The sequence below is a fragment of the Lontra canadensis genome, unplaced genomic scaffold, assembly GCF_010015895.1.
Source record: "Lontra canadensis isolate GAN:19392208 unplaced genomic scaffold, GSC_riverotter_1.0 scaffold12, whole genome shotgun sequence".
Classification (NCBI taxonomy): domain Eukaryota; kingdom Metazoa; phylum Chordata; class Mammalia; order Carnivora; family Mustelidae; genus Lontra; species Lontra canadensis.
The window spans coordinates 19,329,016-19,356,515 of NW_022631006.1; the positions used below are offsets into that span (position 1 = coordinate 19,329,016).

A 27,500-nucleotide genomic window follows, 5' to 3' on the forward strand; every position below is an offset into this window, starting at 1 on the left:
CTGAGCCACCCAGGCGTCCCTTTCACAGTATTTTTGAGCATGTAGCATGACATAAAACAGGGTGTGGAATCTAGAAGTAGTCAGCTGCCTTAAAATTTTATCTGGAATTAGGTGGGGTAAAAATCAATAGAAATATAATAAATAAACATTCCTGAGCCTCAGGGCCTTAGAATAGTCTTGGGAGAAGTTTAAGTTCACCATACTACTCCTGCCCTTTTAATTCCTCTTGGACCATTCTTGGGTTCCCTCTGTTCTTTATCCTACTTGTTTCTTTCTTTTTTTTTTTTTTAAAGATTTTATTTATTTATTTGACAGAGAGAGAGAGATCACAAGTAGGCAGAGAGGCAGGCAGAGAGAGAGGGGAAGCAGGCTCCCCGCCGAGCAGAGAGCCCGATGCAGGGCTCGATCCCAGGACCCTAGGATCATGACCCGAGCTGAAGGCAGAGGCTTTAACCCACTGAGCCACCCAGGTGCCCCTATCCTACTTGTTTCAAGGCTATAGCTTTGTAATTTATTATTGACTCCTCATTTCTCGGGGAAAATAATTTGAGAATTTTTATAAAACTCAGATATGGCACTTCTTAAAAAAAGATTTATTTTAGAGAGAGAGAGTCAGTGAGTGGAGCAAGAGCCAGAGGAGAGAGAAAGAGAGAGAATCATCAAGCAGACTCTGTACTGAGTGCAGAGCCCAACACAGGGCTTGATCCCAGAACCCTAGGATCATGACCTGAGCAGAAACCAAGAGTCGGACACTTAACTGACTGAGCCCCCCCCAACACCCCCAGATATGGCACTTTTGAGATGCATATTTTCTTATAATTTGGGGGAAATACTATTTTTTATTAACTGAATGAATCATTTTCTATAACAGTGAAGAATGTGGAGACTGGTCGAAGTGTTCCAGGAGTAAAGATGTTTTTTGGGCATGAGATTCTGAACGGTGAGAGCTGCATGTTCCCTGAATGTGCGTATGGGGATTTGTAGTAGTAGTAAACTCACTCCTCTGCCTCATTCCAGTATTTGCAAAAATATGTTGTATTGCCTTTAATATTGCTCTTAGGAACTCTTAGACTGGGTATTTGAGAATTGACCTTTATCTTACTTTTTTGATGGGTACTATGAGCAGAATGGTGGTAGGGAATTTTAATCATCTTGATTTTACTGTGTGAGAACTGCTGGTGCTCACTACTAAAGAGTCAGCCAGTGGGCAGTTAGGAATCTGAACAGCAAGGAGTGGTCTTGCTTAGCAACTGATTTTAACACTATGGAGTCACAGTACATTTGCAGTCCCTTATCTGAACCCTGGGGGCCAAATGTCAGAATTCAGAAATCCAGATTTTTAGGAAATGTAACACAGTATCTACTCTTTATATTATAGAACATCTCAAACAGGTCTGGGAAACACTGTTATAAAACACATTTCTACAGGGAAATGTGAAGATAATCACTCTAAATGAAATAAAATAAGACTATAAATAGATGTCAGTTGGGTTTTGTTGCCAAAAGAGGTCCAGACGATTTTTAGTTCTCAGAGATTTTTGGATTTTGGAATTGCAAGATGTAGCTCTGTTCTTCATTTTGGCCAGCAAAAGCCACTTAGCAGAAGTAGGTCCAACTGTTTGCCAGAAAGAGTAGATATGGAAGCTCTTCTGGTCATTGTGCTTCAGACAAGCCAAATAGGATAAAAGAAAAGGGCAGCAAGAACTGTTCTTACTTTCAAGAACTCAAAGGCAGAAAGCCCTCCAAGGAGGTGTAAAGGTCAGGGTTGGGGGGAGGAGTGGGGAGAGCGGGAGATCTGGGACCTTATACAGCTGTTCATTTCTTAACCAATAGGGCGGATATGAGGAAAGGAAAGGACCCTTGTAGACCAGAAACCACTGCTACTTGAAAGATTATTTTGTGAGAGAAGTAAAATTGACAGAGTGATGAAACTCTCACCAAACTAATGACTGCCAATCCAGACTTATTTCAAGGCAGACAGTTCCAGACAGCTATCTAAGGGTTCTTTCTCACAGAGTATGCTACTGTAAATACTCTTTGTCCCTTGAACACCTTTTCTTTTTCTTTTTTTTTTAAGATTTTATTTATTTATTTGAGAGAGAGAAAGCATGAGGGGGGAAGGTCAGAGGGAGAAGCGCAGACTCCTTGCTGAGCAGGGAGCCCCATGGGGTGGGTAGTGCTGGAGCAGGATGTGGGACTCCAGGATCATGACCTGAGCTGAAGGCAGCCATTTAACCAACTGAGCCATTCAGGCACCCCTTTGAACACCTTTTCATAGTAGCTGTGAGAGTGGTGGTAGTAGTAGGACTCTTACTTTTTTTTTTTTTTTTTTTTTAAGATTTTTAAGCACCTGGTGGCTCAGTTGTTGAGTGTCTGCCTTCGGCTCTGGTCATGATCCCGGGGTCCTGGGATCTAGCCCTGCATTGAGCTCCCTGCTCGGTGGGAAGCCTTCTTCTTCCTCCTACTCCCCCTGCTTGTGTTCCCTCTCTGGCTGTCTCTTTCTGTCAAATAAAGAAATAAAATCTTAAAAAAATAATAAAGCAAACAAAACCTTTAAAAAAAAATAAGTAAGTAATCTCCATGTCTGACCTGGGACTTGAACTCACAGCCCCAAGATCCAGAATCCCATGCTGTACCAACTAAGCCAAACTGGCACTCCCATAGTGGAATTCTTACTGCTTTTTAAAATTAGCCTTTGCACTGGATCAGAGCTAGGCTGTGGGTGGGTTTGTAAAGAGAAGCAAAGGAATCACTACTACCATCTCCCTAACTTCAGAGAAGGCTAACTGTTTGACTAGCTCGGTGAACTGTAGACATGGATTTCATCTCTTTCTAAATTCTCAAGACTTGGCCTTTGTTCATAATTTTTAGTTCAAAGGACAACCTTCTCCTTCTTTGCCCTGTGGTTCAGTTAGCCATGGATTGAGAATTTTTTCACTCTACCTGAAAAGCACTTTGAATAAGAATTATTAAAATGAAGAATAATATTAACTGTAATTTAAATAAAATCTTGAAACAATACATCAAAAAATAAAATGAAGAATAATAATTGACAAATAATAATTGACTAAAAATTAAATACTTTTAGTGACTTTTACTTTCTCTGCCCCAGACCCAACACCCTGATAGTGCAGGGGAAAGAGATGTTTTGAAACATAACGGCCCCCGAGTAGATCTTCTCTGAGTACTACCTAAGTATTCTTAATTCAGTCTAAAATGCCATTAATTATAAAATACACTATTACTTTTCACATCGCAAGAAAGGAAAAGTAACTGGCAAGTAAACTGTCATGTGCACTTATTGTAAATCATGTCTGATTACAGAGCTGTTTAAAGTGTACATCTTAGAATTAATGATAGACAATATTGTCCTCCATTCCCGGCCCTGTTAGGCTTCAGAATCTGTGGAATGTTTCATATTTAGGGGAGGATTTCTAGTCTAACGTTTATTGCCTTTCATGTCGCTGAACTGTTTCAATTCGCAATAATGGTGCCTCAGATAAATGTCATTGGCCACCGTGCTGCCACTGTGCAAAACTCATGTCACAGAACTGTTAATGCACCAGCCTGTGAGAGTGAAAGAGACCCATCTGGGAAGGATCTGAGAGGAAACCCCCAAACAGTGCATGGTGTAAGGGAAATGCAGTATGGTTGGAATGAATAGGAAAGAAAATCTCTCTCTAGAATGAATCTGCTTGACTGCAAGGTGCTTTGGAACATGTAGAGATCTTTCTAATCCTGCTGAAAGACCCGAGAAGCTGTGTGGGAACATAGTATTAGGCATCTTCAGTACTTTGGATAGGCTCTTCTGCTCTATTTATTGTTGGCCAGTGAAGGCCTCTATGGACTAACATTTTCATTTCAAGTTAGTGTGTGTAGTACCTAGTCAGACTGTGGTAGAGGGAGAGAGGAGAGTGGTTAACTACATTCAGATTGGAAACTCTTGTTGGAAGGCATTTGGTTATTTTGCAGTGGAACTGCTGGATGAAGTGGAACAAGGTGCGATGAAAGAAAAGGCATCTTCTGTCAGGTATGGTGGAGTAATTTGAATAATTTTCTTAATTATGATTTTACTCAAATGCATACATTAGGGTAGAAAGGCTTACCTCTAATTCATTAGCTATGCAATTTCTCAAATGGTCTGAGGTAATAGAAGGGAGAAGAAATAGATGGATATTTTCTTCCATCTTTAGATGATATCTTCAAATCAGTGTAAAAGCAGTGGATGAGTGGGTCCTCTATGAAATGGAGGTCTAGCTTCTTTACCATTGATGTGTGGCAAAATCTGTGTGAGCATCAGCAACAAAGAACAATTTCATCTTAGTGTTGTTTTTTGTAAGCATAGTCTAAATACAGAAAGAACCAGGATGGATAAAGGTGAAGACCTGAACATATGTGAGTCTCTTTCTCCTGCCTCTGAGCCGCCAACCACCTCTCTGCTGAGTGACCTCAAGTTCAGCCTATCAGGTGAGCACTGGGGCTCTGACTTGTCTAGGGTCTCTATTGTGGTCCACAACTCTTTGGACTTGGCATAACTCTGAGTTAAGCTTCTATATGTGCAGTCTCTGCCCTCACTGAGCTCCAGTGCAAGAAACAGACACTAAATAAGATAAAGGAGTATCACATACAGCATGCTAGCACCAAATGCTAAGGGGAAAAAAATGGAAGAGAAGTGTGTGAAGAGGGTGGTTTTACAATGTTAGGGTGTTCAGGACAGGCCTCACAAAAATGGTGACATTTGAGCCAAAGCCTGTAGGATATGAGGGCTTGAGCTGTGTGGATATGTGGGGGAAATGTTCTTTAGGCAGATAAAAGAATTAATATAAAGGCCCTGAGATAGGAACATGCCAGGGTCTTGAAGGAATAGCTAGATCAGTGTGATCAGTGTAGATGGAGCAAAGAGAAGAGGTAGTTGGAGAAGAAATGACATAGGCATTTCATGGAGGTCATTGTAGATGTTCAATACTAGACTGTTTACTGTTTCTTTTGGATTTTTTTAGACTGTTTTTGCTTACTGTTGATTTATGATAGACTTTAAAATCTGGTAGTGTTAGTTCTCCAACTTTGTTCTTTTTCAGTGTTGTTTTGGTTATTCTTTGTTCTTTGCATTTCCCTATGAATTTTAGAATCAGGTTGCCAATTTCTGAAAAAAAAATATCCACTTGTATTTTTACTGGAATTGCAATGAGTCGATAGATCGGTTTGGGGAACATTGGCATCTTAACAATATTGAGTATTCCAATCTGTTAATGCAGTATATCCCTCTATGAGATCTTTAATTTCTTTTCTTTTTTTTTTTAAAGATTTTATTTATTTATTTGTCAGAGAGAGTGAGCACAGGCAGACAGAGTGGCAGGCAGAGGCAGAGGAGAAGCAGGCTCCTTGCTGAGCAAGGAGCCCGATGTGGGACTCGATCCCAGGACCCTGGGACCATGACCCGAGCCGAAGGCAGCTGCCCAACCAACTGAGCCACCCAGGCGTCCCGAGATCTTTAATTTCTCAACAGTGTTTTGCAGTTCTTGGTGTATAAGTCTTATACATATTTTGCTATGTTTATCCCTAAGTATTTCATATTTTATACTGTTATCAATGGTATTTTAAAAAATACTTCTGCTTCCTATTGGATAGTTTTGAGCAGAAGGGTAACCTTAACTGACTTCTGTTTTAACAAAGTTAGTCTAGATACTGTATGGATACTGAGAGAAGGAGAAAGGTAAAAGCATGAATACCTATTAGGCTATTGAAATAATTTTAAGGTGAGCTGATATGGTGGCTTGGACCATAGTGGTAGCAGTACAGTTGGTAAAAAGTGGTGGACTTCTGAACGTATGTTGGGGTGTAGCCAGCCCAGTCTACTGGAGTATTAGATGTGCATGTGAAAGAGGAGAATCGGGGCACCTGGGTGGCTCAGTAGGTTAAAGCCTCTGCCTTCGGCTTAGGTCATGATCCCAGAGTCTTGGGATCGATTACGCATCAGGCTCTCTGCTCAGCGTGGAGCCTGCTTCCTCCTCTCTCTCTTCCTGCCTCTCTGCCTGCTTGTGATCTCTGTCTCAAATAAATAAACAAAATCTTAAAGAAAAGAAAGAAAAAAGAAAGAGGAGAATCATGGTGATTTCAGGGGTTTGGGTGTGAGTAGCCTGAAGTATGGAGTGCAATTCAGCTGGCACAGGAACAGTTCCGGGTGGAACACGTTTTGGGAAGATGATTAAGACTTTAGGTCCTCCGAAGTTTGAATGTCAGCCTAGAGAGGAGGAGAAAGGTCTGAGATGGAGATACAAATGTAAGAGTTAGCTGATAGAGTTTTACAGCCTTGAGACTAGATGAGATTACCAGGAGAGTGAGTATAGGTAGAGAAAAAGAGGTATGTGGACTGTGTCCTATGCCATGCCTAAGTTTTAGAGGTTGGAGATGAAGAGAAACTATATGTTATGCTATACCTCTAATCTTTTAAATTACATGATTTAAAACCATAATTAAGGACCCAGAGAATTCCAAAAATGTGGCCTATGGCCCATCTCCAGGATTGATTTGTTTACTTATTTATTTTAAGATTTTATTTATTTATTTGACAGAGAGAGAGAGAGTGCATAAGCATGGGGAGTAGCAGACATGGGGAGAGGGAAAAGCAGGGCTCCTGGCTGAGGAGGGAGTTGATTTGGGACTCGATCCCAGGACCCCAGGATCATGACCTGAGCCGAAGGCAGACGTTTAACCAAGTGAGCCACCCAAGCACCCCGGACTGATTTATTTTAAACTGTTATTTTTTATTATGAACATCCTTTGAAAAGTAAATGTCTTCAAATATTTAAGACATAAGTCTATGAGGAGGGAAACATTATTGGATTTTCACAGGAAATGATTAAATAGTTTAATTCATAAGATTATCATTGGTAGGGTTTTTATTCATTCTCATTTGAGAAACAGGATGCTGGAGTGTTCACTGTGTGTTGGGCTGACACAGGTGATAGTGAAATAACATTAGACAAAGTTGCAATAGCAGAGAAAATTATGAGGATGGCTAAAATGAGTGGGAGGGCTATTCTATTGCCAAAGAAGACAAATATGTCTATTACCATCATTCTCCTGCAGAGGAAGAGGAGGTAACATACACAGTCATTGATCAGTTCCAGCAGAAGTTTGGTGCTGCAGTAAGTATTGTCCTTGATCATTCCAAGTATTGTCTGCATATGGGTATCATGTTTATATCTCATAAATTTCTTTCTTATTATAAGACCATTGATGCTTTCCCTAATAAATTCCCAATAAAATATCTGAGGACCTGATAAATGTTAGGTATTGTTCTGAAGTCTAGGATAAAATAATAGTAAAGGCAAAGTTCTTTTTTTTTAAAGATTTTGTTTACTTATTTGACAGAGAGAGAAATCACAAGTAGGCAGAGAGGCAGACAGAGAGAAGGGGAAGCAGGCTCCCTGCGGAGCAGAGAGACCAATGTGGGGCTCAACCCCAGGACCCTGAGATCATGACCTGAGCTGAAGGCAGAGGCTTAACCCACTGAGACACCCAGGAAGTTCTAACCACCAATGTAAACACTTTCCCCCCACCAAGATTGATTGATTGATTGATTGATTGATTGATTTAAGTATTCACTACACCCATTGTGGGGTATGAATTCACAACCCCAAGATCAAGAATTGCATGCTCTTCTGACTGAGCCAGCCAGTTTATTTTAAACTGTTACATTTTATTGCAAGAAAATAAACAGTTGTCTATCAACTGATGATAAGTGCTACGAAGAAAAATAAATTGTGGTTTGAAAAGTAAAGTAACAAGGAGCTCCTATTTTATGTAGGGTGGACAGAGAAAACGTCTGTGAAGAAGTAACATTGGAATACATTTGAAAGAAGTAATAGAGCTAACCATATAGATACTCAGCTAAGGAAATTTTGAAAAGCGTGAATAACAAGTGCAAAGGCCCTGAGGCTGAAGCACACTTAACTTGTATGGAGGAACAGCAGGGAGGCAGGACTACAGTGAAGAATGATAGGAAATGGAAGTGGTCAGGAGGCAGAGCAGGTAGGGTTTTTTGGACATTATAAGGAGTTTGAGTTTAACCTGAGTAGGTTGGAAAGCCATTGGCAGTTTTAGAGGAGAGTCAGAAATTTTTTTACTGACATTTTTAGAAGTCCATTCTACATGCTCTGTTTAGGCAATTTCTCTATAGTCATTTATGAATTTCAGATGTGACAGTAACTCTTCAGCCTAGGATACGGTTCACAGATGGACTTCACGGGAGTCATTAAGCTTTGTAGATACGAGTTTATGCTTGTGTATGCACAGGTGAATTTCTTTAAGGGAGAGTTAGCTTTCCACAGATTCTTTTTTCTCTAACCACTTAAGTGAGATGTAGTCCATATAACATTAAATTCACCAATTTAAAATGTAGGGTTCACTGGATTTTAGCATATTCACAGAACTGTACATCCATCACAATCAATTTTTCTTTCCTTTTTTTTAAAGATTTTAAAAAATTTATTTGATAGACAGAGATCACAAGTAGGCAGAGAGAGAGGGGGAAGCAGGCCTCCCGCAGAGCAGAGAGCCCGATGTGGGGCTTGATCCCAGGATCCTGGGATCATGACCTGAGCCGAAGGCAGAGGATTTAACCCACTGAGCCACCCAGGCGCCCCTGGATATACCATAATTCATTTATCCTTTCACCTTTTGGGTTCTTTCTACTTTTTGGCTTTTATGAATAATGCTGTTATGAACATTCATGTACAAGTTTTTGTTAGCACATGTGTTTTCATTTCTCTGGGATAGATGCTTAGAAGTGGAATTGCTGGATCATATAATAACTCTATGTTTCACATTTTAAGGATTGGCCATTGTTTTCCAAAGCTGCTACTCCATTTTACATCCCCACTAGCAAGATATGAGGATTCCGATTTCTCCATATTCTAACACTGTTGTCATCTGTCATTTTAATTATAGCCATCTTTGTAGTGTGAAGTGGTATCTCATTGTGGTTTTGATTTACATTTCCCTGATGGCTAATAATATTGAACATTTTTCATGTGTTTTTGGATGTTTATATATCTTCTTTGGAGAAATATCTATTCCTTTGCCCACTTTTGAGTAGGCTTTACTCCCAGTGTGGGCCTTAAACTCACAACCGTGAGATAAAGAGTCACATGCTTTACCAACTGAGCCAGGCAGGTGCTCCTCCTTTGCCTACCCCACCCTGCAACAACATGAGGCTTGAACTCATGACCTGAGGTGAGATCAAGAGTCAAACAGTTGATCAGGTGAGCCACCCAGGTGCTCCCTTTGTCCACTTTTTAATTGTGCTGTAAGAATTCTTTATATATCAACAGATTCTTGAAAGGGTCCAATAACAACAAAAAATGAGATAAGAAACTGGAAATTTGAAGAGGTAGTTGGAAATTCTTGTTAACAAAGAAATGCAGGTTTTATTCCCAGTTCCACAGCCTTCTTGCTGTTGGTTGAGGGTGGAACTGAAATTCAGTCCCGTTTTTTCATCATCGATGGAAAATACTCAATGTAGAAACCCTCTATGCTCACTAAAGGAAGATATTGTGCTAGTGAAAGTTACCATACCCTTCTTTCTTGAGTTATTTACCTACCTGTAAGATGGAGAGACTCTTGTATTGTGTAGATATTTTAACAGATTATGGGTTAAGGGTTTTAGAATTGTATAATGTTTTGAAATAGGATAAGATTATAGATAATCAAAGGGTCAGCATGTGTTCCTGGAATAGCACTATATCAGTTTTGAGTAACTTAATGAGTCTAAGACTTTAAGGGACCTGTTGAGTTCTTATTTCTCTCATTCTAAACAGTATATACTGTGAGACTCAGCCACTACATGAGTTCCTTTCAGGTACAGTAAATTGCTCTGTGTTAGGGCACTGTTGCTTGCATGAGGAATCTGGTCATAAAGATAGAAATCTTTTGCTGTAGCATTAGTGGTAACACAAGGTATCTGAGTTTTCAACTCTTATCAGCATTTAGGATATGAATGATTTATTTTCCAGTTGTGTTATAACTTTACAAAAACTGAAAAGAAATTAGAAATATTCAGGGGCACCTGTGTGGCTCAGTGGCCTAAGCCTCTGCCTTCAGCTCAGGTCATGATCTCAGGGTCCTGGGATTGAGCCCCTCGTTGGACTCTCTGCTCAGCGGGGAGACAGCTTCCCCCTCTCTGCCTGCCTCTCTGCCTACTTGTGATCTCTGTCAAATAAATAAAATCTTTAAAAAACAAACAAACAAAAAAGAAATTAGAAATATTTGGTGTGCTGTGTGTGTGTGTGTGTGTGTGTGTGTGTGTGTGAAAAAGGGAAGCTGACTTGTGTTTTGGATTAGTCAAGTGTTGTAAGTTTAAAGCATACTATCCACTTAGTTAATTGCTAGCCTTTTACTTGTGCCATCCATGATGTCATAATCACAACATTTATTTTCTGGAGATCTTCTTCCTTTTTCTCACCAGATGCTCCACATCAAGAAGCAGAGTGTCCTGAGTGTGGCAGCAGAAGGTGCTAATGTGTGTCGTCATGGGAAACTATGTTGGCTTCAGGTCAAAGATATTTTCAACTTTTTATTTTGAAATAATTGTAGATTCACTGGCAAATTGATTTTAATTGTCTTCTTTATGTCACCTCAATGTCACTAACCTATGACCATTTTGGATTTTTTTTTCATTTTTCTAGTATTGAGTTTATTCCTTTCAAAAGGAAAGAGCTTTTGCCTCTTCATGGGTTCACTTTTATAATTATCACTGCTGTGTCACAGGCTCTGCTTGAGGTCTTCTTTCCCAGCTCTTTTCTCCCACCTTAGAAATATGAAGAATTTCAGGGGCAGCCAGCTAGCTCAGTCAGTGGAGTGTGCCATTCTTGATCTCAGGGTTGTGGTTCAAGTCCCATGTTGGATGTAGAGTTTACTTAAAAATAAAATCTTTAATTTAATTTGTCTAAGTAAACTCTATACCCAGTGTGGGGCTTGAACTCACAACCCCGAGATCAAGAGTTGCATGCTCTACTGACTGCCCGGCATCCCCAAATTAAAATCTTAATATATGAAGTTTTTTAAAAAAAGATTTTAGATATTCATTTGGCAGAGCGAGTGAGAGAGAGAGAGAGAGAGAGAAAGCACAAGCAGGGGGAGCAGCAGGCAGAAGCAGAGGGAGAAACAGCCTCCCTGCTGAGCAGAGAACCCAATGCGCAGCTGAATACCAGGACCCTGGGATCATGACCTGAGCCTAAGGCAGATGCTTAACCAACTGAGCCTCCCAGTCACCCTAAAGATTTTTTTTTATGTGCAGATTTTTTTTTAGAAGATTTTATTTATTTACTTGACAGAGAGAGAGAGAGAGATCACAAGTAGGCAGAGATGTGAGAGGGGGAAGCAGGCTTCCTGCTGAGCAGAGAGCCTGATGGAGGGCTCGATCCCAGGACCCTGGGATCATCACCTGAGCTGAAGGTAGAGGCTTAATCCATTGAGCCACCCACGCCCTGCTATGTGCAAAATATTTATCTTTCTTTCTGGTTGGTAGCGTTCCACAACAGGATTCTTCCAAATCATTTTCATTTTCCTAGGCCTGGGAGATGTCACGTGAAGATCCCCATTGTGTCAAAAGTTTGTAGTGAGCCTTGAATAGCTGTAGGTTGGACAGCCACCTTCGGATCAAACTCAGCAGCATTAGTTTTTAAAAGAATTTTTTAAAAAGATTTTATTTATTTATTTGAGAGAAAGAGAGAGCATGAGAGGGGAGAAGGTCAGAGGGAGAAGCAGACTCCCTGTGGAGCTGGGAGCCTGATGCAGAACTTGATTCCAGGACTCCAGGATCATGACCTGAGCCGAAGGCAGTTGCCCAATCAGTGAGCCACCCAGGCACCCAACAGCAGCATCAGTTTTTAAAGAAGGCCAAAGAAGGCAGGCTGAATCCCCAACCAATGTCTTCTATTCTTTGAGTCAGGACTTACCTCCACCTATTGAGAGAATGTATTTTGTTAGGATTGGCAGTCTGCCCACTTCTCAGGGGTACATCAAGGAGTCTACCCTAAATAATTCAAAATATGAAAAAGAATATGTGAGAACCTAGTGATCTTAGCATCATTTTCTGGTGAAAAATCAGAAACAATTTAAGTAGGTAACAGTAGGAGACATTACTGTAGATTTGATAGATCTTATGCAGCTGTCAAAAATTGATGACTAGTGCAACGTAGAAAAAAGGTTTTTTTGCAAAGTTATGAGTGGAAGAAAGCAGGATATAGATTGGAATGCATACTGTCAGAGCCTTATACATTGTTTGCATATGAAAAATGGAAGGGAGCATTGTATGGCATGCATTGGCTCACTGAAGAAGTGTCTGAGCCATCCATGGGCTTGGTTCTGCTCTAGGTGATGCATGTACAGTGGTGAATCTGGCATAATCTCTCCTCTCACAGAGTTTGCAGTCTAGTAGAGAATTATTTTTCAAAATTTTCTAATGTGTCTATTAAAAAGAGTAAGGAGTGACTGTTTTAGGTGTCCTGTTCTTGCAAACAACACGAAAGTTCTGAGAACGGGTGTCAGGTCTGGCAATTGCAGCTATATCAACACTTGCTCCTGAAATGACAAAGATGACATCACGCTGCCCTGTCGCTGGCTCTCTAGACCTGTTAGGATCTCCCTTTGCCTTCATTCCCTGACTCAGTAGATGATCCAGCTATAATACTACCTTGGTGAATTTTATGATCAGAAACAGTCTAAAATCCTTATGATTGTATAAAATTGAACTAAAAAATGGTGTCTCACATCCTACCATTTGTGCCAGTTTATTTGTTGCCTATATAAAACTGCTAGAGAGAGGCTCCTGGGTGGCTCAGTCGGTTAGCGACTGCCTTCGGCTCATGTCATGATCCCAGGGTCCTGGGATAGAGCCTCAAGTCGGGCTCCCTGCTCCACAGGGGAGTCTGCTTCTCCCTCTCCCCGTGTTCATGCTCTCTTTTTCTCTTTTGGATAAACAAACAAACAAACAAACACACACACAAAAAAACTGCCAGAGAGCAAGGATCTTCTCTTCTGAATAAATTTATGTAACACCTAAAGCAACCATGCATATCATGAGACTCAGAGAAATAGCATATTGTGTTGCTAACAACAAAATGCTCTTCATTCCTCTTAAACCTATAGTCCTTGGAGTATTAAGATGCCATGGGTAAGCTATAAAACATTAAATTGGGGAGTGTAAAAAGCAAAAGACTAAGTCCACCAGCTTGTCTCTTTCTGCCCTTTTGAAAAATCACAGTGAGGGGCATATGGGTGACTCAATTGATTAAATGTTTGACTCTTGATTTCAGCTCCGGTCATGATCTTGGGGTTGTGGGATTGAGCCCTGTGTCAGACTCTGTACTTGGCATGGAGTCTGCTTGAGATTCTCTCTCTCCCTCTCCCCCTCCTCCTGCTCATGCTCTTTCTCTCTCTCTCAAGATCACAAATGGTAGTTTCTTTGCTTTACTTAAGTTCAACTTGAACTTGTTTTCCCTGAGAATCACTGAATGCCTGTTGTTTTCTTTAAAAGTGAGGATGTGAAATATTTTATCGCATATCTTTCTTGACCTCAGATCCCCTTCCTTAGTTCCTTTTTACCCTATAATACGTGTGTCTGGATGGTCTATTCCAGGTGGCCACAAATAGCCGAGTTTACTTATTTGATATTTTCCTTCTGGGAAGTCGTGCTTTCAACAATGGACTTCAGATGGTATTAGAAGACAAGAGAATTTTGAAGGTGAGTGTGTAAGCTGATCTCCCCAATAGTAAGATTAGCAACCAGGTTCTAATTACTCTGTCTTCTGATTCCTTAGGTTATCCACGATTGTCGTTGGCTTTCTGATTGCCTCTCTCATCAGTATGGAATTTTGCTGAATAATGTCTTTGACACACAGGTACAAGCAGGGAAACCATGATTCAGTCCAGGGTATATAGCTCTTATAGAAAAAAAGGCCCCCTTTGGTGAGTGATTAAGCCTTTTTGTGTGTGTGTGTGTGCCTTATTCCTGCATTCTTCTCCATGTAAGATGTCTATGCAATAGGTGACAATAGTTGGTGAACTATAAAAGCACTACAGAAAAGTTACTTAAGGGGCACCTGGGTGGCTCAGGTCATGATCTCAGGGTCCTGGGATCAACCCTCACTCGGGTTCTCTGCTCAGTGGGGAGCCTGCTTCCCCCTATCTCTCTGCCTGCCTCTCTGCCTACTTGTGATCTCTCTCTATATATATCTCTCTGTGTGTCAGATAAATAAAATCTTAAAAAAAAAAAAAAGAAGTATTTTGGGCGTGGCTGGTTGGCTCAGCTGGTTGAGCATGTGGCTCTTGATGTCAGCTCCGATCATGATCTTGGGGTCCTGGGATGGAGGCCTGTGTCACCGGAGAGTCTGCTTATCTCTCTCCCTCTGCCCCTCCTCCTGCTTACATGCTATCTCTCTCTCAAATAAATAAAACAACTATTGAAGAATTTTTCTCTCATTTTGCTCCAGAATTTGTCAAATAAGAAGTAAGCTCTGGGTGGTGCCTGGGTGGCTCAGTCTTTAAAAGTCTGCCTTCGGCCTGGGTCATGATCCCAGGGTCCTGGGATCAAGCCCCACATTGGGCTCCCTGCTCAGTGGGGAGCCTGCTTCTCCCTCTCCTTTTCCCCCTGCTTGTGTTCCCTCTCTCACTGTCTCTCCCTCTGTCAAATAAAATCTAAAAAAAAAAAAAAAAAAAAAAAAAGCAGCAAGCTCCAGGGTACCTGACTGGCTTAAACAGCAGAGCATGCAACTCTTGATCTTGGGGTCGTGAGTTCAAGCCCCATATTGGGTGTAAAGATTACTTAAATAATAAATAAGTAAAGTCTTAAAAAAAGAAGAAGAAGATGAAGCAGCAGCAGCAGCAAGCTCTGTACTGTATAGCATTCAGAAACTTCAACAATTTGGCAGGTCATTCAGAAGTCTGACATGAGACACTTAGTGTGAGGTAACAGTCACATCTGTGCCTTTAGCTCATATGTACCAGTTAAGACTAATAGCTAGTTAGCATCTAGCTCAGAGATGCGGGTTGTCTTAGATATGCCCCAAAAGCCTATTCTGGGCCAAAATAGTCTGATTATATATGGTTCTTCTCTGCCCTAAAGAATCCTGGGGAAATGAGACGTACTTAGAGTATACTAACTTGCTCTTAGAGCTGATCTGAATTTCTGGTATGGCTGTGAGAATAGTAAAACCACTAGCTTTCATTATATCTCCTTTATGTTCTTCTAGTCTTCTAGGTTTATGCCAGTCAAAGGGGACAAGTTGAATACGTAAGTCTATAGATAGACTTTGGAGAGGGGTTAAAATAATGAATTAACTAATTATTTCTTATTATTTTAAAGTAATCTCTATACCCTTAGCCAATTATTTTTGAGCAAAAATTCTGAAAAGCTCAACATTGTTTTTAAATATGGTTCAAATTTGCTCCTATATATCTTCCCATAATGAACTTTATGCCACTTCTCTTTTGACATGTTCCTTGGGCCTTCTTTCAGGATCTTTCTCTATATAGAGATTATTTCTAGCTTACTCCAAAATGTCAGAGAATTGCTTATTGTTCCCGAGACCATTAGGCTTCTTGATTAGACCCCATATGAACATGTTAGCACATCTTTCTGTATTTATTTTTCAGACTTCCATTGTACAAGAAGTAGGAATTGAGAATTTTTCCAGTTTTTTCCCTTTAACACAGTGTATTAGCTTCCTATTGCTGTTATAACAAATCACCACAAATTTAGTAGCTTAAGACAACGTAAGTTTACTCTTTTACAGTTCTGGAGGTCAACACTCTGCAATCATTCTCACTGCGCTAACAAGAAGGTTTCAGCAGGGCTCCTTTCTTATGGAGGCCCTCAGGGAAGTCTGTTTCTCTGCCTTTTCAGCTGTCACTGTATTCTTTGGCTTGTGGCTCCTGCCATCTTCAAAATGTGCCACTGTTTACAGTCACAAACTGGTAGTCACTTGGTGGGCTGGACCAAGAAAGCACACATAAACCCAGTGACATTTGGGTCTGGCCAGCAACTAGAGGGAGATACATAGCTGTATAAATATATAGAATTCTATTTTATTTTAGTTGAGTTTTGGCAAAACAGAAATGAGAAAAGCATTTTAAATTTCTGCTGAGTGCTTACAAGCCTGTTGGTCTTTGCTCAGTGACAGTGGAGTGGGGGTGGCAGGTTAAGAAGGAGCGGTTATTGATAAAGGAAGCAAGAAGTTGGGAGAACTTCGAGCTTTGCATGGAAGTGAGGAAAGCTGGCACAAACGTTTTCTAGAGTACCGACTTTTTTACTGAAACTTTTTAATTGATCCCAATAAGAAGGATTGCCCACTGATTGCCCTGAAGCCTAAGTGTTGTGACAGCACATTTGTTTTTTAATAATACTATGATATTAGCATAGAGAAGTGTGAATAGATATTCAAGAAAGCAAGTAAGAAAAAAATTGTATTCATATTTAGAGAATGACATAATTTTCTTTTTTTTTTTCTGGGAGAGAATCCCCTTAAAAAAAACCTAAGTTTTAGAAAAGATATTCAGTTGATTCTGAATTGTTTGTTTTCAAATAAAGAATTTGTTCTTCTGTTTGTTAGAAAAAAAAACAAAAATGCACCACTACAGTCTCTGCTTCCAATGCCCCATCACCTCCAGTGACTTGTAGTGCCTCCCTCTTGTTTAGGGACATTTAGGATCCACCCAGATAATTCAAGATAATCTTTCTATCTCAAGAGTCTTAATCACTCCTGCAAAGTCTGTTTGCTATATAAAATAACGTTGATAGGTTCCAGGGGTTAGGGTGTGGATATCTCTGTGGACCACAATTTAGCCTACCACACAATTTTTAAAACAAATTTTTTTAATTAACATATAATGTATTATTAGCCCCAGGGGTACAGGTCTGTGAGTCGCCAGGTTTACATACTTCACAGCACATACCTTCCCCAACGTCCATAACCCCACCACCCTCTCCCTACCCCCCTCCCCCTGGCAACCCTCAGTTTGTTTTGTGAGATTAAGAGTCTCTTATGGTCTGTCTCCCTCCCAATCCCATCTTGTTTCATTTATTCTTTTCCTACCTCCCAAACCCCCCACATTGCTTCTCAATTTCCTCATATCAGGGAGATCATATGATAATTGTCTTTCTCTGATTGATTTATTTTGCTAAGCATAATACCCTCTAGTTCCATCCATGTCGTCGCAAATGGCAAGATTTCATTTCTTTTGATGGCTGCATAGTATTCCATTGTATATATATACCATATCTTCTTTATCCATTCATCTGTTGATGGACATCTAGGTTCTTTCCATAGTTTGGCTATTGTGGACATTGCTGCTATAAACATTCGGGTACATGTGCCCCTTCGGATCACTACATTTGTATCTTTAGGGTAAATACCCAGTAGTGCAATTGCTGGGTCATTGGGTAGCTCTATTTTCAACATTTTGAGGAACCTCCATGCTGTTTTCCAGAGTGGTTGCACCAGCTTGCGTTCCCACCAACAGTGTGGGAGGGTTCCCCTTTCTCTGCATCCTCACCAGCATCTGTCATTTCCTGATTTGTTAATTTTAGCCATTCTGACTGGTGTGAGGTGTTATCTCATTGTGGTTTTGATCTGTATTTCCCTGATGCCAAGTGATGTACCACACAGTTTTTTTTAAAGATTCATGTATTAGAGAGAGGAAGCGAGCACATATGCAAGCATTGGGGAGAGGCAGAGGGAGAAAGAGAAGCAGACTCCCCACAGAGCAGGGAGCTGCATGTGGGGCTGATCCCAGGAACTTGAGATCATGACCTGAGCTGAAGGCAGATGCTTAACCAACTGAGCCACCCAGGTGCCCCGAGATCTTATTATTTTTGAGTCATCTCTTCACCCAACATGGGTGAAGTCACAACACTGAGATTCAGAGTTGCATGCTCTACCAACTAAGCCAGTCTGGTGCCTCTCCAATTCTTTTTTTTTTTTCCTCCCAATTCTTAATTGTATTAGCTTTCCTTGCCAAAATTTTGCCAGAGTTGCTGATAAGTAATACAAACAATTCTCAAATTTATCTTCCTTTCCCTATTGCCTAAAGGTACTAAGGAATAATAGATAATCATAAGGCAGGCAGACAAAAGGAGTGGAAAAGAAGGTGGATGAGGATACTTTAAAGTTGGGTGATCATTTTTTTTTCTTTCCTAATTTTTCAGAATTAGTTGACTGAACAATTTTTCTGATGACATTTTCTGTCATGTGGGTCCTTAGGGAGATTGGTATTTAAAGACATTTTTCTAAATATATTTCTGCCATGAGATAGCTGTCTATGTAATCTATAGACAGGTTTTTGTTTTGTTTTATATTTTTATGCCACAGGTAGCAGATGTCCTTCAATTTTCCATGGAAACAGGTGGCTTTCTTCCAAACTGCATCAGTTCTTTACAGGAGAGTTTAATCAGACACCTTAAGGTAGCCCCTAAATATCTCTCCTTTCTGGAAGAAAGACAGAAATTGATTCAGGTGAGTATTGAAGCATGTTCCATATGACATTAATTTTTCCAAGGGTTTTGTGAGTGGGATCATCAGCATATTATATAGACAAGTGGCAGCAGCTGTGTAAGCATATGAGCATTGCCAAAATTTTAGCTGTTTCAAATGGGAAGTTTGAGATTCTAAGTTGATAAAAGCCAGGATTCAGATTTGTTAGTTATCAGAAAGTACTCTGAAATAAATTTACAGTCCTCCAGGGAAGGTTTTTGTTGGGAATGTTGTTTAAGATGATGGAACCAAAACCATCCCAATTATTTCTTTCAAAGTAGAATAAATTTTCCTTAGCTCCTACTAGCCTCACCTGCACACTTAGATCATGGCCATATTGTTTGTAGTTTTGGTCCTATAATTAAATCTACTCTCTTCAGTTTTGAATGAGAAGCCCTGATTGATTGATCGATGGATTGATCTTTCTCTCTTTCTCCCACAGTCCCTCCCTGTCACCCCATCTTTTCCCTCTACATAAACACACTTAATATATACATACATAAGGGGGTGTGTTTGTGTGTATTTTCAGAAATACACTGTCATTGAAGAAAATAACGGTAATAGTGTTTTAAGTTAAGAGACCCTTAGATCAACAGTTATCTTTAAAGTTTTGCTTATTATTCAGAGAAAATTGTCTGGGTATCTCTAGGAAAATCCAGAAGTGTGGTTCACACGACCTCTTTCACCCTCCTTACTGAAAATTTTGGCCCTGGAAGCTACCTATCTACTACCCCTTCGTCTGGTACTCCTGGATGAGATGATGTCTGACCTAACCACCCTTGTGGATGGGTACCTGAACACTTACCGAGAAGGGTCTGCAGACCGCCTGGGGGGCACAGAGGTAGGTGTGGCAATCCGAGACTGTGTTTTTAGCACTTCCATTCTTGCCCCATTGCTCATGGAGGGCACAGTGATACCCGCTCTTCCCAGTTTTGGGAAACCACAAGGCTGACTTGGTCATAAACATTTTTTTTAAAGATTTATTTACTTATTTATTGGACAAAAATCACAAGTAGGCAGAGAGGCAGACAGAGAGAAAGGGAGAAGCAGTTTCCCTGCTGAGCAGAGATCCCGATACGGGGCTTGATCCCAGGACCCTGAGACCATGACCTGAGCTGAAGGCAGAGGCTTAACCCACTGAGCCACCCAGGCACCCCAGTCATAAACCTTTGAAGGAGCTATAGCTTGGGCTCCATTCTTCTCCTTAAGTACGTCTTTGCAGTATTAAGTTATACTTTGTCAAAGAATGGACAAATTTAAGATTTCATTACCAATGTGTAAGAAGCCAGCACAATGTAACAGAACTATAGACTTGGAGTTGGCAAACTATTGCCCTAAGGCCACATCTGGCCCACAGCCTGCTTTTGTGCCTCTCATAAGGTCAAGAAAGAAGGCTTTTTATGGTAGGCAACAGAGATCATTTGTGGCTAAAATAGTTACCGTTTGGCCCCTTACATAAAAAGATTGCCATCTAGGGGCACCTGGCTGACTCAGTCAGTGGAGCATGTGACTCTTGGTCTTAGGGTCATGAGTTTGAGCCCCGTGTTGGGTGTAGAGATTGCTTAAAGGTAAAGTCGTTTAAAAAACAACAAAAAAGTTGCATCTGCTGCTATTGCTGCTAATAGCCATTCTTACTTAGGAATACTGAAGCAAAATCCTAAATAAAATAATAACATTTTTGATATGATCCCTGCCTTGATGTATTATACTTCTCTTTAATGTGTTGCAGATTTCTGCTTGTAAGCATCATACAATATTAGGAAATTCTCCATTTTCCTAGAACAAAGAAATTCTTATGATTATCTCATATACGCTGAAAAGAATGTAACCTTTCTGTATTTTGCTCTCACTGTTTAGCAAAAAAAGAGCAACATAAAAATCCTTATATACCCTGTTCAGTTGGAGAATTTAAATATCTTTCATTTATCATTGTAAAACCAAGGAGTTTTATAACTTTTTGTAATTTGTTTTCATTTTTTAAGGCTGAAAAGATGTGATAATATTCTATATACATTACTGATTAAAGTTGGAATACAGGATAAAACATATCTTAAACAGGAAGTCTACATAATGTTTGATTTGGAACACTGAAAGCATTCCCATTAGTATCATGAAAATACAAAAATTGGGGCGCCTGGGTGGCTCAGTGGGTTAAAGTCTCTGCCTTCGGCTCAGGTCATGATCTCAGGGTCTTGGGATCAAACCCCGCATTGGGCTCTCTGATCCAGGGAACCTACACCCCCTCCCCTCTCTCTGCGTGCCTCTCTGCCTATTAGTGATCTCTGTCTGTCAAATAAATACATAAAATTAAAAAAAAATACAAAAATTGTGACTACTGCCACCACCTTAACATTTTTTGAAGCTATTAGCCAATGAAAAAAATTTTTTTAAAGATTTTAATTATTTGTCAGAGGGAAGAGCACAAGCAGAGCAATCTGCTGGCAGGGGAGAAGCAGGCTCCCTGCTAGGTGAGGAGTCTGATGCAGGACTCATCCCAGGACCCTGGGATCATGACCAGAGGCCAAGTCAGCCAATTAACTGACTGAGCCACCCAGGCATCCTGCAAATGAAATTCGAAGAAAAAAAAAGACAAACTATAAAAAATGAATAGGAGGAATCAAAATTATGACTTGCCGATGATACGAATGAAAGTGTAGAAAATCAGTGGAAAAAGATTACTACAAACAAAAGAACAGTTTCATAAAATGGGTGCAAACATAAAATGACAATTGATAGTTTTTTTGCATCTGTATATACAGCAAAAAATATATAATGGGAGAAATACCCATTTATAATTGTAACAAAAAGATAGATTACCTAGAAATAAATCTTATAAGAAATGTGAAATATAGGGGTGCCTGGGTGGCTCAGTTGGTTAAGCCACTGCCTTCAGCTCAGGTCATGATCCTGGAGTCCCGGGATCGAGCCCCACATCAGGCTCCCAGCTCCATGGGGAGTCTGCTTCTCCCTCTGACCTTCTCCTTGCTCATGCTCTCTCTCACTGTCTCTCTCTCTCTCAAATAAATAAATAAAAAATGTTTAAAAAAAAATGTGAAATATAAAGGAAACATTAAAATATCACTGAATGGCATAAAAGCAGACTTAAATGAATGGGGATGCTAAGCATTTTTAGCTATCAATTACTCTTAAATTAACTTCTGAATTTGCCTCTATTCCAAGAAAAATACTACCACCAGCATTGTTTTGGCAAACTGTGAGTATAGTGCTTATAAAGATAAATACATATAAATAAGACTTGTCCTGTCAGATATTAAGTCATATAAGTCTACATTAAATAGAAATCATTTTGGGGCACCTGGATGGCTCAGTTGGTAGAGCATGACTCTCATGATCTCAGGGTTGTAAATTTGAGGCCCATGTTGGGTGCTGAGATTAGTTAAAAACAACAACAACAAAAACAACATTTTGTGACTGGTACATGTGTAGGCAGATCAATGGAACATAGTAGAGAACCCAGCAAAAGATCAGTATCTATCTGCCAGTATGGGGGCACCTGGGTGGCTCAGTCAGTTTAGCATGTGCCTCCGGCTCAGGTCATGATCCAAGGGTCCTGATATCAAGCCTTGGACTTGCTGCTCAGCAGGGAGTCTGCTTCTCCCTCTTCCTCTGCCCACTGTTCCCGGTGCTTGTGCTCTCGCCAGTTCTCTCTCTCTCAAATAAATGAGTAAGATCTTTAAAAGAAAATTTCTGCCAGTATCTTTGGGATAAAGGTAGAATTTCCAATTAATGAGAAAAAGATAATCAATAAAAGGCTTTAGGTAATTGACTAAGCATTGTATGGGAAGAGAGTCAAAGTTGGATTACCAAAATAAATTCCTTGGATCAAGTATTTATGTAAACAATAGGATTATAAAATTATTAGAAAAAACAATTAAAAGAAAATTATTTCACAGTGAGGAATGCTTTTCTTCCTGCCTCCCAAGTTCATTGAAGAATAATTGACAAAATTAATTGTATATAAACATACATTGTGATGATTTGATATACATATACATTGTGAAATGATTATCAAGACTAAGATAAGTAATGTATCCATCAACTCTTATAATTAACTCTATGTGGTAAAAATGCTAAAGATCTGCTCTTAGCAATTTTCAAGTATACAGTACCACGTTATTATAGTAAATGTGCAGTGCATTAGATCCTCAGAATTTTATATAAAATTTCTGCCATCTCCCCCTTTCTTCTCCCCCCAGCTGCTGGCAACCTCCATTCTATACTGTTCCTATGAAATTAGCTTTTTTTTTTTTAAAGATTTCACATATAAGTGATACCATATAATATTTGTCTTTCTCTGTCTGGTTTATTTCACTTACCATAATGCCCTTTAAGTGCATCCATGTCACAAATGGCAGCATTTTCTCCCTTTTTAATGGCTAAATAATATTCCTGTGTGTGTGTGTGTGTGTGTGTGTGTGTGTAACATCTTTTTTATCCATTCATCCATTTATGTAAATAGGTAATTTCCATATCTTAGCCATTGTGAGTAATGCTACAGTGTAAAGGGAGTGCAGATATCTCTTAAAGATAGTGATTTCACTTCCTTTTGTACATATACCCAGATATGGAATTGCTGGACTGCATGGTAGTTCTATTTTTATTTTTATTTTTTTAAGATTTTATTTATTTGACAGACAGAGATCACAAGTAGGCAGAGAGGCAGGCAGAGAGAGGAGGAAGCAGGCTCCGTGCTGAGCAGAGAGCCCGATGCAGGGCTCGATCCCAGGACCCTAGATCCCAAGACCCTGGGATCATAACCTGAGCCGAAGGCGGAGGCCTTAACTCACTGAGCCACCCAGGCGCCCCACATTTTCTTAATATATTCTTTATGGTAGCATTTATGTAATGACAGAATACTGGAAACAACCAAATATCCATCCATATGGATTTTAGTTAAATTATGGCATATCCATACAGCCCTTAAAAATGCTGATAGGGAAAAATCTCCAAGACAAATATTTTATTATTTTTTAAAAAGATTTTATTTATTTATTTGACAGACAGAGATCACAGGTAGGCAGAGAGGCAGGCAGAGAGAGAGGAAGGGAAACAGGCTCCCCGCTGAGCAGAGAGCCCAATGCGGGGCTCGATCCCAGGATGCTGGGATCGAGTCCCGCATTGGGATCCTTGCTCAGCGGGGAGCCTGCTTCTCTCTCTGCTTCTGCCTGCCATTTTGCCTGCTTATGCTCACACTCTCTCTCTTTCTCTCTGACTAAACTTTTTTTTTTTTTTTTTAAGATTTTATTTATTGGGACACCTCAGTGGCTCAGTTGGTTAAGTGGCTGCCTTCGGCTCAGGTCATGATCCCAGCATCCCACATCAGGTTTCTTGCTGGTCAGGGAGCCTGCTTCTCCCTCTGCCTCTGCCTGCCACTCTGTATGCCTGTGTTCACTCTCTCTCTCTCTCTCTCTGACAAATAAATAAGTAAAATCGTAAAAAAAAGATTTTATTTATTTATTTGACAGAGATCTCAAGTAGGCAGAGAGGCAGGCAGAGAGAGAGAAAGAAGCAGACTCCCTGCTGAGCAGAGAGCCCGATTCGGGGCTCCATCTCAGGACCCTGGGATCATGACCCAAGCCAAAGGCAGAGGCTTTAACCCACTGAGACACCCAGGCGCCCCTCTTTGACTAAATAAATAAATAAATAAATAAATAAAACCTTTAAAAAATTCTCTTAAAAAAAATCAAGATGCAGAAGGATATATATAATACTATGATACCATTTGTGTAAAATAATATTTAGGAAGAGTTATCAAAATAAAAGGTTAGGGGGAAACTAAAATTGAAAAACATGGTGCAGGCGCCTGGGTGGCTCAGTGGGTTAAGCCTCTGCCTTCGGCTCAGGTCATGATCTCAGGGTCCTGGGATCGAGGCCCGCATCGGGCTGTCTGCTCAGCGGGGAGCTGCTTTCTCCTTTTTCTCTATGCCTGCCTCTCTGCATACTTGTGATCTCTCTCTCTGTTTCAAATAAATAAATAAAATCTTTAAAAAAAAAAAGAAAAGAAAAACATGGTGCAATGAAGAAATGAAAATGAAGTGAAAAAAATGAAAATGAATGCATTTAGTAACAGATATATATACTCAAACATAATCACAGATGCATAGACTGTATCTTTGGGAGGCTACATGAGAAGATGCACTTGGTAAGGGGACTGGGAACAGGTTGGGCAGGACACTTATTTTTCATCATTAATCTTTACACATGCACACACACATACACAACACACATGCACAACAAACACGAAATGGATTCAAAATATTTAACTTAATCAGAAATAGTACTACCATAGTTGAATACGCTAGAGGGAGCCATAAGAACACATTTGAATTGATGCTCCCTTGCCAAATACTGTTAAGTATAGCTGAAGTGATTTTAAGGACCATATTCAGAAGTTTCGTTAGAATGGACTTATTTTCCTGTTCTTTTCTTAGCCTACATGTATGGAGCTTCCAGAAGAACTGCTTCAACTCAAGGACTTCCAGAAGCAGCGCAGACAGAGAGCTGCAAGAGAATATAGGGTGAATGCACAGGGACTCCTAATAAGGACAGGGATATGTCCAAAGAAATCAGTGACAGAGACAGTGGGGAAAGAGGGGAAAGGGGGGGGGTTGTTGCTTTGTAAGAACTCTACGCCAGATAAAACTCCAGGTTTTACATCTCGTCAGGATGGAAATTTGCTGATAGAAAAATCTAAAAATAAACAAACTCTGACAGAATCTCAACATCAACCTCCCATGAAGGAAGAAACCAGTGAGGATGGTGTCAACAAACTCATTTGCCCTGAGCCAGAGGGGCTAGAGGACCAGGGGAGAATAATTCAGAAAGAACATGGTAAGATACCCAAACAGGAATTTCAGACAAGTTTATCTTTGAAAGAGGAGATAGAACAGTTACTGATGCTGGAAAACAAGGAAGACATAAAGTGCACAAAACAAGATGTTTCAGTGTCTCCTTCCCTTCCTCAGGAAACCGGAGTGTCTCCAAGTGACACCTTTCATCCTTTTAGAAAAGCTGTGCTTCCCACACTTCCTCCCTGTCCAGCCTTGGAGAAAACTGATTCTTGGATTAATCTCTCTCCAAATTTATCTTAGAGATGTGCAGTTTATTCTTGAGACTGTGAAGGTGGCTCATTTCCTGTGCCAGAAGGACTTTCCTCAGTGCTTAAGTTGGTCATGTTGTAAATTTAGGATTGCCTCAGTCACAGAGGAAGGAAGACTTCAGCAAAAATTATATCCTCTTGCTTACTCCTGCATGCCTAGAATTTGGTTAGGAGGGAATGAATAAGTTAAATAATGGAAAAAGTAAATGTTTTGATTATGTCACTGTGCAGAAATGTTCCCAGTGTTTCAGAGTGAATGATTTCTCATAATTTGAAGAGGGGAAAAATCTTAGGCTTAGTACCTGGAGGAATCTTTACTCTTAAACTTTTTTTTTTTTTTTTTTTAAACGTAAGCCCTATGCCCAAAGTGCGGCTTGAACTCACAATCCCAAATTTAAGAGTTGTATGCTCTACCAACTGAGCCAGCCAGACGCACCTACTTTTAAACTTCTGTTGTATTTTTTGGTTTGAAAGGGGTTGGTATAAGTTGTATCAATAAGTTTTAAAAAATTGGTACCTGATAACTTTACCAGTACATTTTTCTTTTTTAAAATACTAACTCTAACTTGTCAATTATACCTCAAAAAAGCTTAAAAAAAAATACTGACTTTAGTTTTGAATTTTTAATGTTTTTTTCTGTCTTATATCATAGATAAACACAAATTAATGTTACTAAGGAATCAACATCCCAGTTTTAATTTCTTTTGATTCCTTTACTTTTAGAAAGTTTTTTCTATTTTCATAACAAAGTAGGGACTTCTTTTGAGTACATCTGTTATGTAAACTTGAAGTTTGAGTCCCTCTATTTTCCTGGAGTTTGTATACTTTCTTTTGTTATTTTGTTTAAAAATTTTTTGTAGGTTCCACACCCAGTGTGGGGCTTGAACTTAAAACCCTGAGGTTGAGTTGCCTTCTCTACTGACTGAGCCGAGCCAGCCAGGTGCCCCAGTTTGGTACTCTTTCTTTGGGTGAAAGGAAGGTAGCTTGTACTGAAACCTTTTTATATTGAGTACTTGCAAGTTGCTCACATTTTTTTGTGTACAATAACCAATAAACCTGTTGTGCCATTGGATTTTTTTCTTCATTCGGTCACAGTAGGAATAAGATAGAATATGTCTGGATTTCTAGGTCTGGAGTCCAGTGTAAAAAACCTGTTGACTCTCATACAGGACTAATTTATTATGCTTATGGGAAACTTCGAGACAGCCTATAATGAGGAACATCCTTGTCTGCACTTGCTGATTCTGAGTGCCACCAGAAAAATAGCTGTGCCCTTCCAAACTCCAGAATGCAGATCTAGTCTAAACTAAAGATGAAGGCAGGTCCAAGAGCATCAGCTCGTCCCTGCAGTTCCAGTGTCTCACTTGTCCTTCGTTGAGAAGGTCACTTTGGGTCAAGGTGGTTTCTGGTTCATCTTGGGTGAATACATCTTCAGGTTGAGCCCAGAATGTGGCTAATCCAGGTTTACTCTGGAAAGTGCATGAATTCTTGTAAAATTTCTAGAGCGGATTTAACTTCCTATGGAACCATTAAATTGCCACACACAACATATATACATAAAGGCTACAAAGAAAAACAAAACACTCTTCATATCAAAAGAAGAAGTCTTGTTTCATTAGGTATGTTTGACTATATTTGAGAAGAACTGGGGTGCCTGGATGGCTCAGTCAGTTAAGCAACTGACTCTTGATCTCAGCTCAGGTTGTCATCTCACAGTCATGAGTTCAAACCTCACATTGAGCTCCACACCGAGCATGGAGCCTACTTTAAAACAAAAAAAAAGGCATAAAAAAAAGAAATAAAAACCAATGGACTCTGTTAGGCCTTTGCTGTGTTGCTCAATTTGG

The 27,500-nt window shown here is 39.9% G+C and overlaps 1 protein-coding gene across 3 annotated transcripts in view; it reads left to right on the forward strand.

The window, feature by feature from the left end:
- The window catches only part of EXD1 (exonuclease 3'-5' domain containing 1), a 32,452-nt gene extending 6,468 nt beyond the window's left edge, over window positions 1-25,984 (forward strand). Inside the window, exons 3-12 of one of the 3 annotated variants that reach the window (XM_032856801.1) lie at window positions 872-940; window positions 3,973-4,030; window positions 4,346-4,467; window positions 7,090-7,148; window positions 10,469-10,555; window positions 13,643-13,747; window positions 13,824-13,904; window positions 18,372-18,515; window positions 19,183-19,374; window positions 24,986-25,984. In XM_032856801.1, the coding sequence (XP_032712692.1) occupies window positions 872-940; window positions 3,973-4,030; window positions 4,346-4,467; window positions 7,090-7,148; window positions 10,469-10,555; window positions 13,643-13,747; window positions 13,824-13,904; window positions 18,372-18,515; window positions 19,183-19,374; window positions 24,986-25,645 (1,577 nt within the window). In that variant the 3' untranslated portion in view covers window positions 25,646-25,984. The remainder of the gene's footprint in view (window positions 1-871; window positions 941-3,972; window positions 4,031-4,345; window positions 4,468-7,089; window positions 7,149-10,468; window positions 10,556-13,642; window positions 13,748-13,823; window positions 13,905-18,371; window positions 18,516-19,182; window positions 19,375-24,985) is intronic. The other 2 variants (XM_032856802.1, XM_032856803.1) reach the window with 2 other exon arrangements.
- Window positions 25,985-27,500: the final 1,516 nt, after the last annotated feature.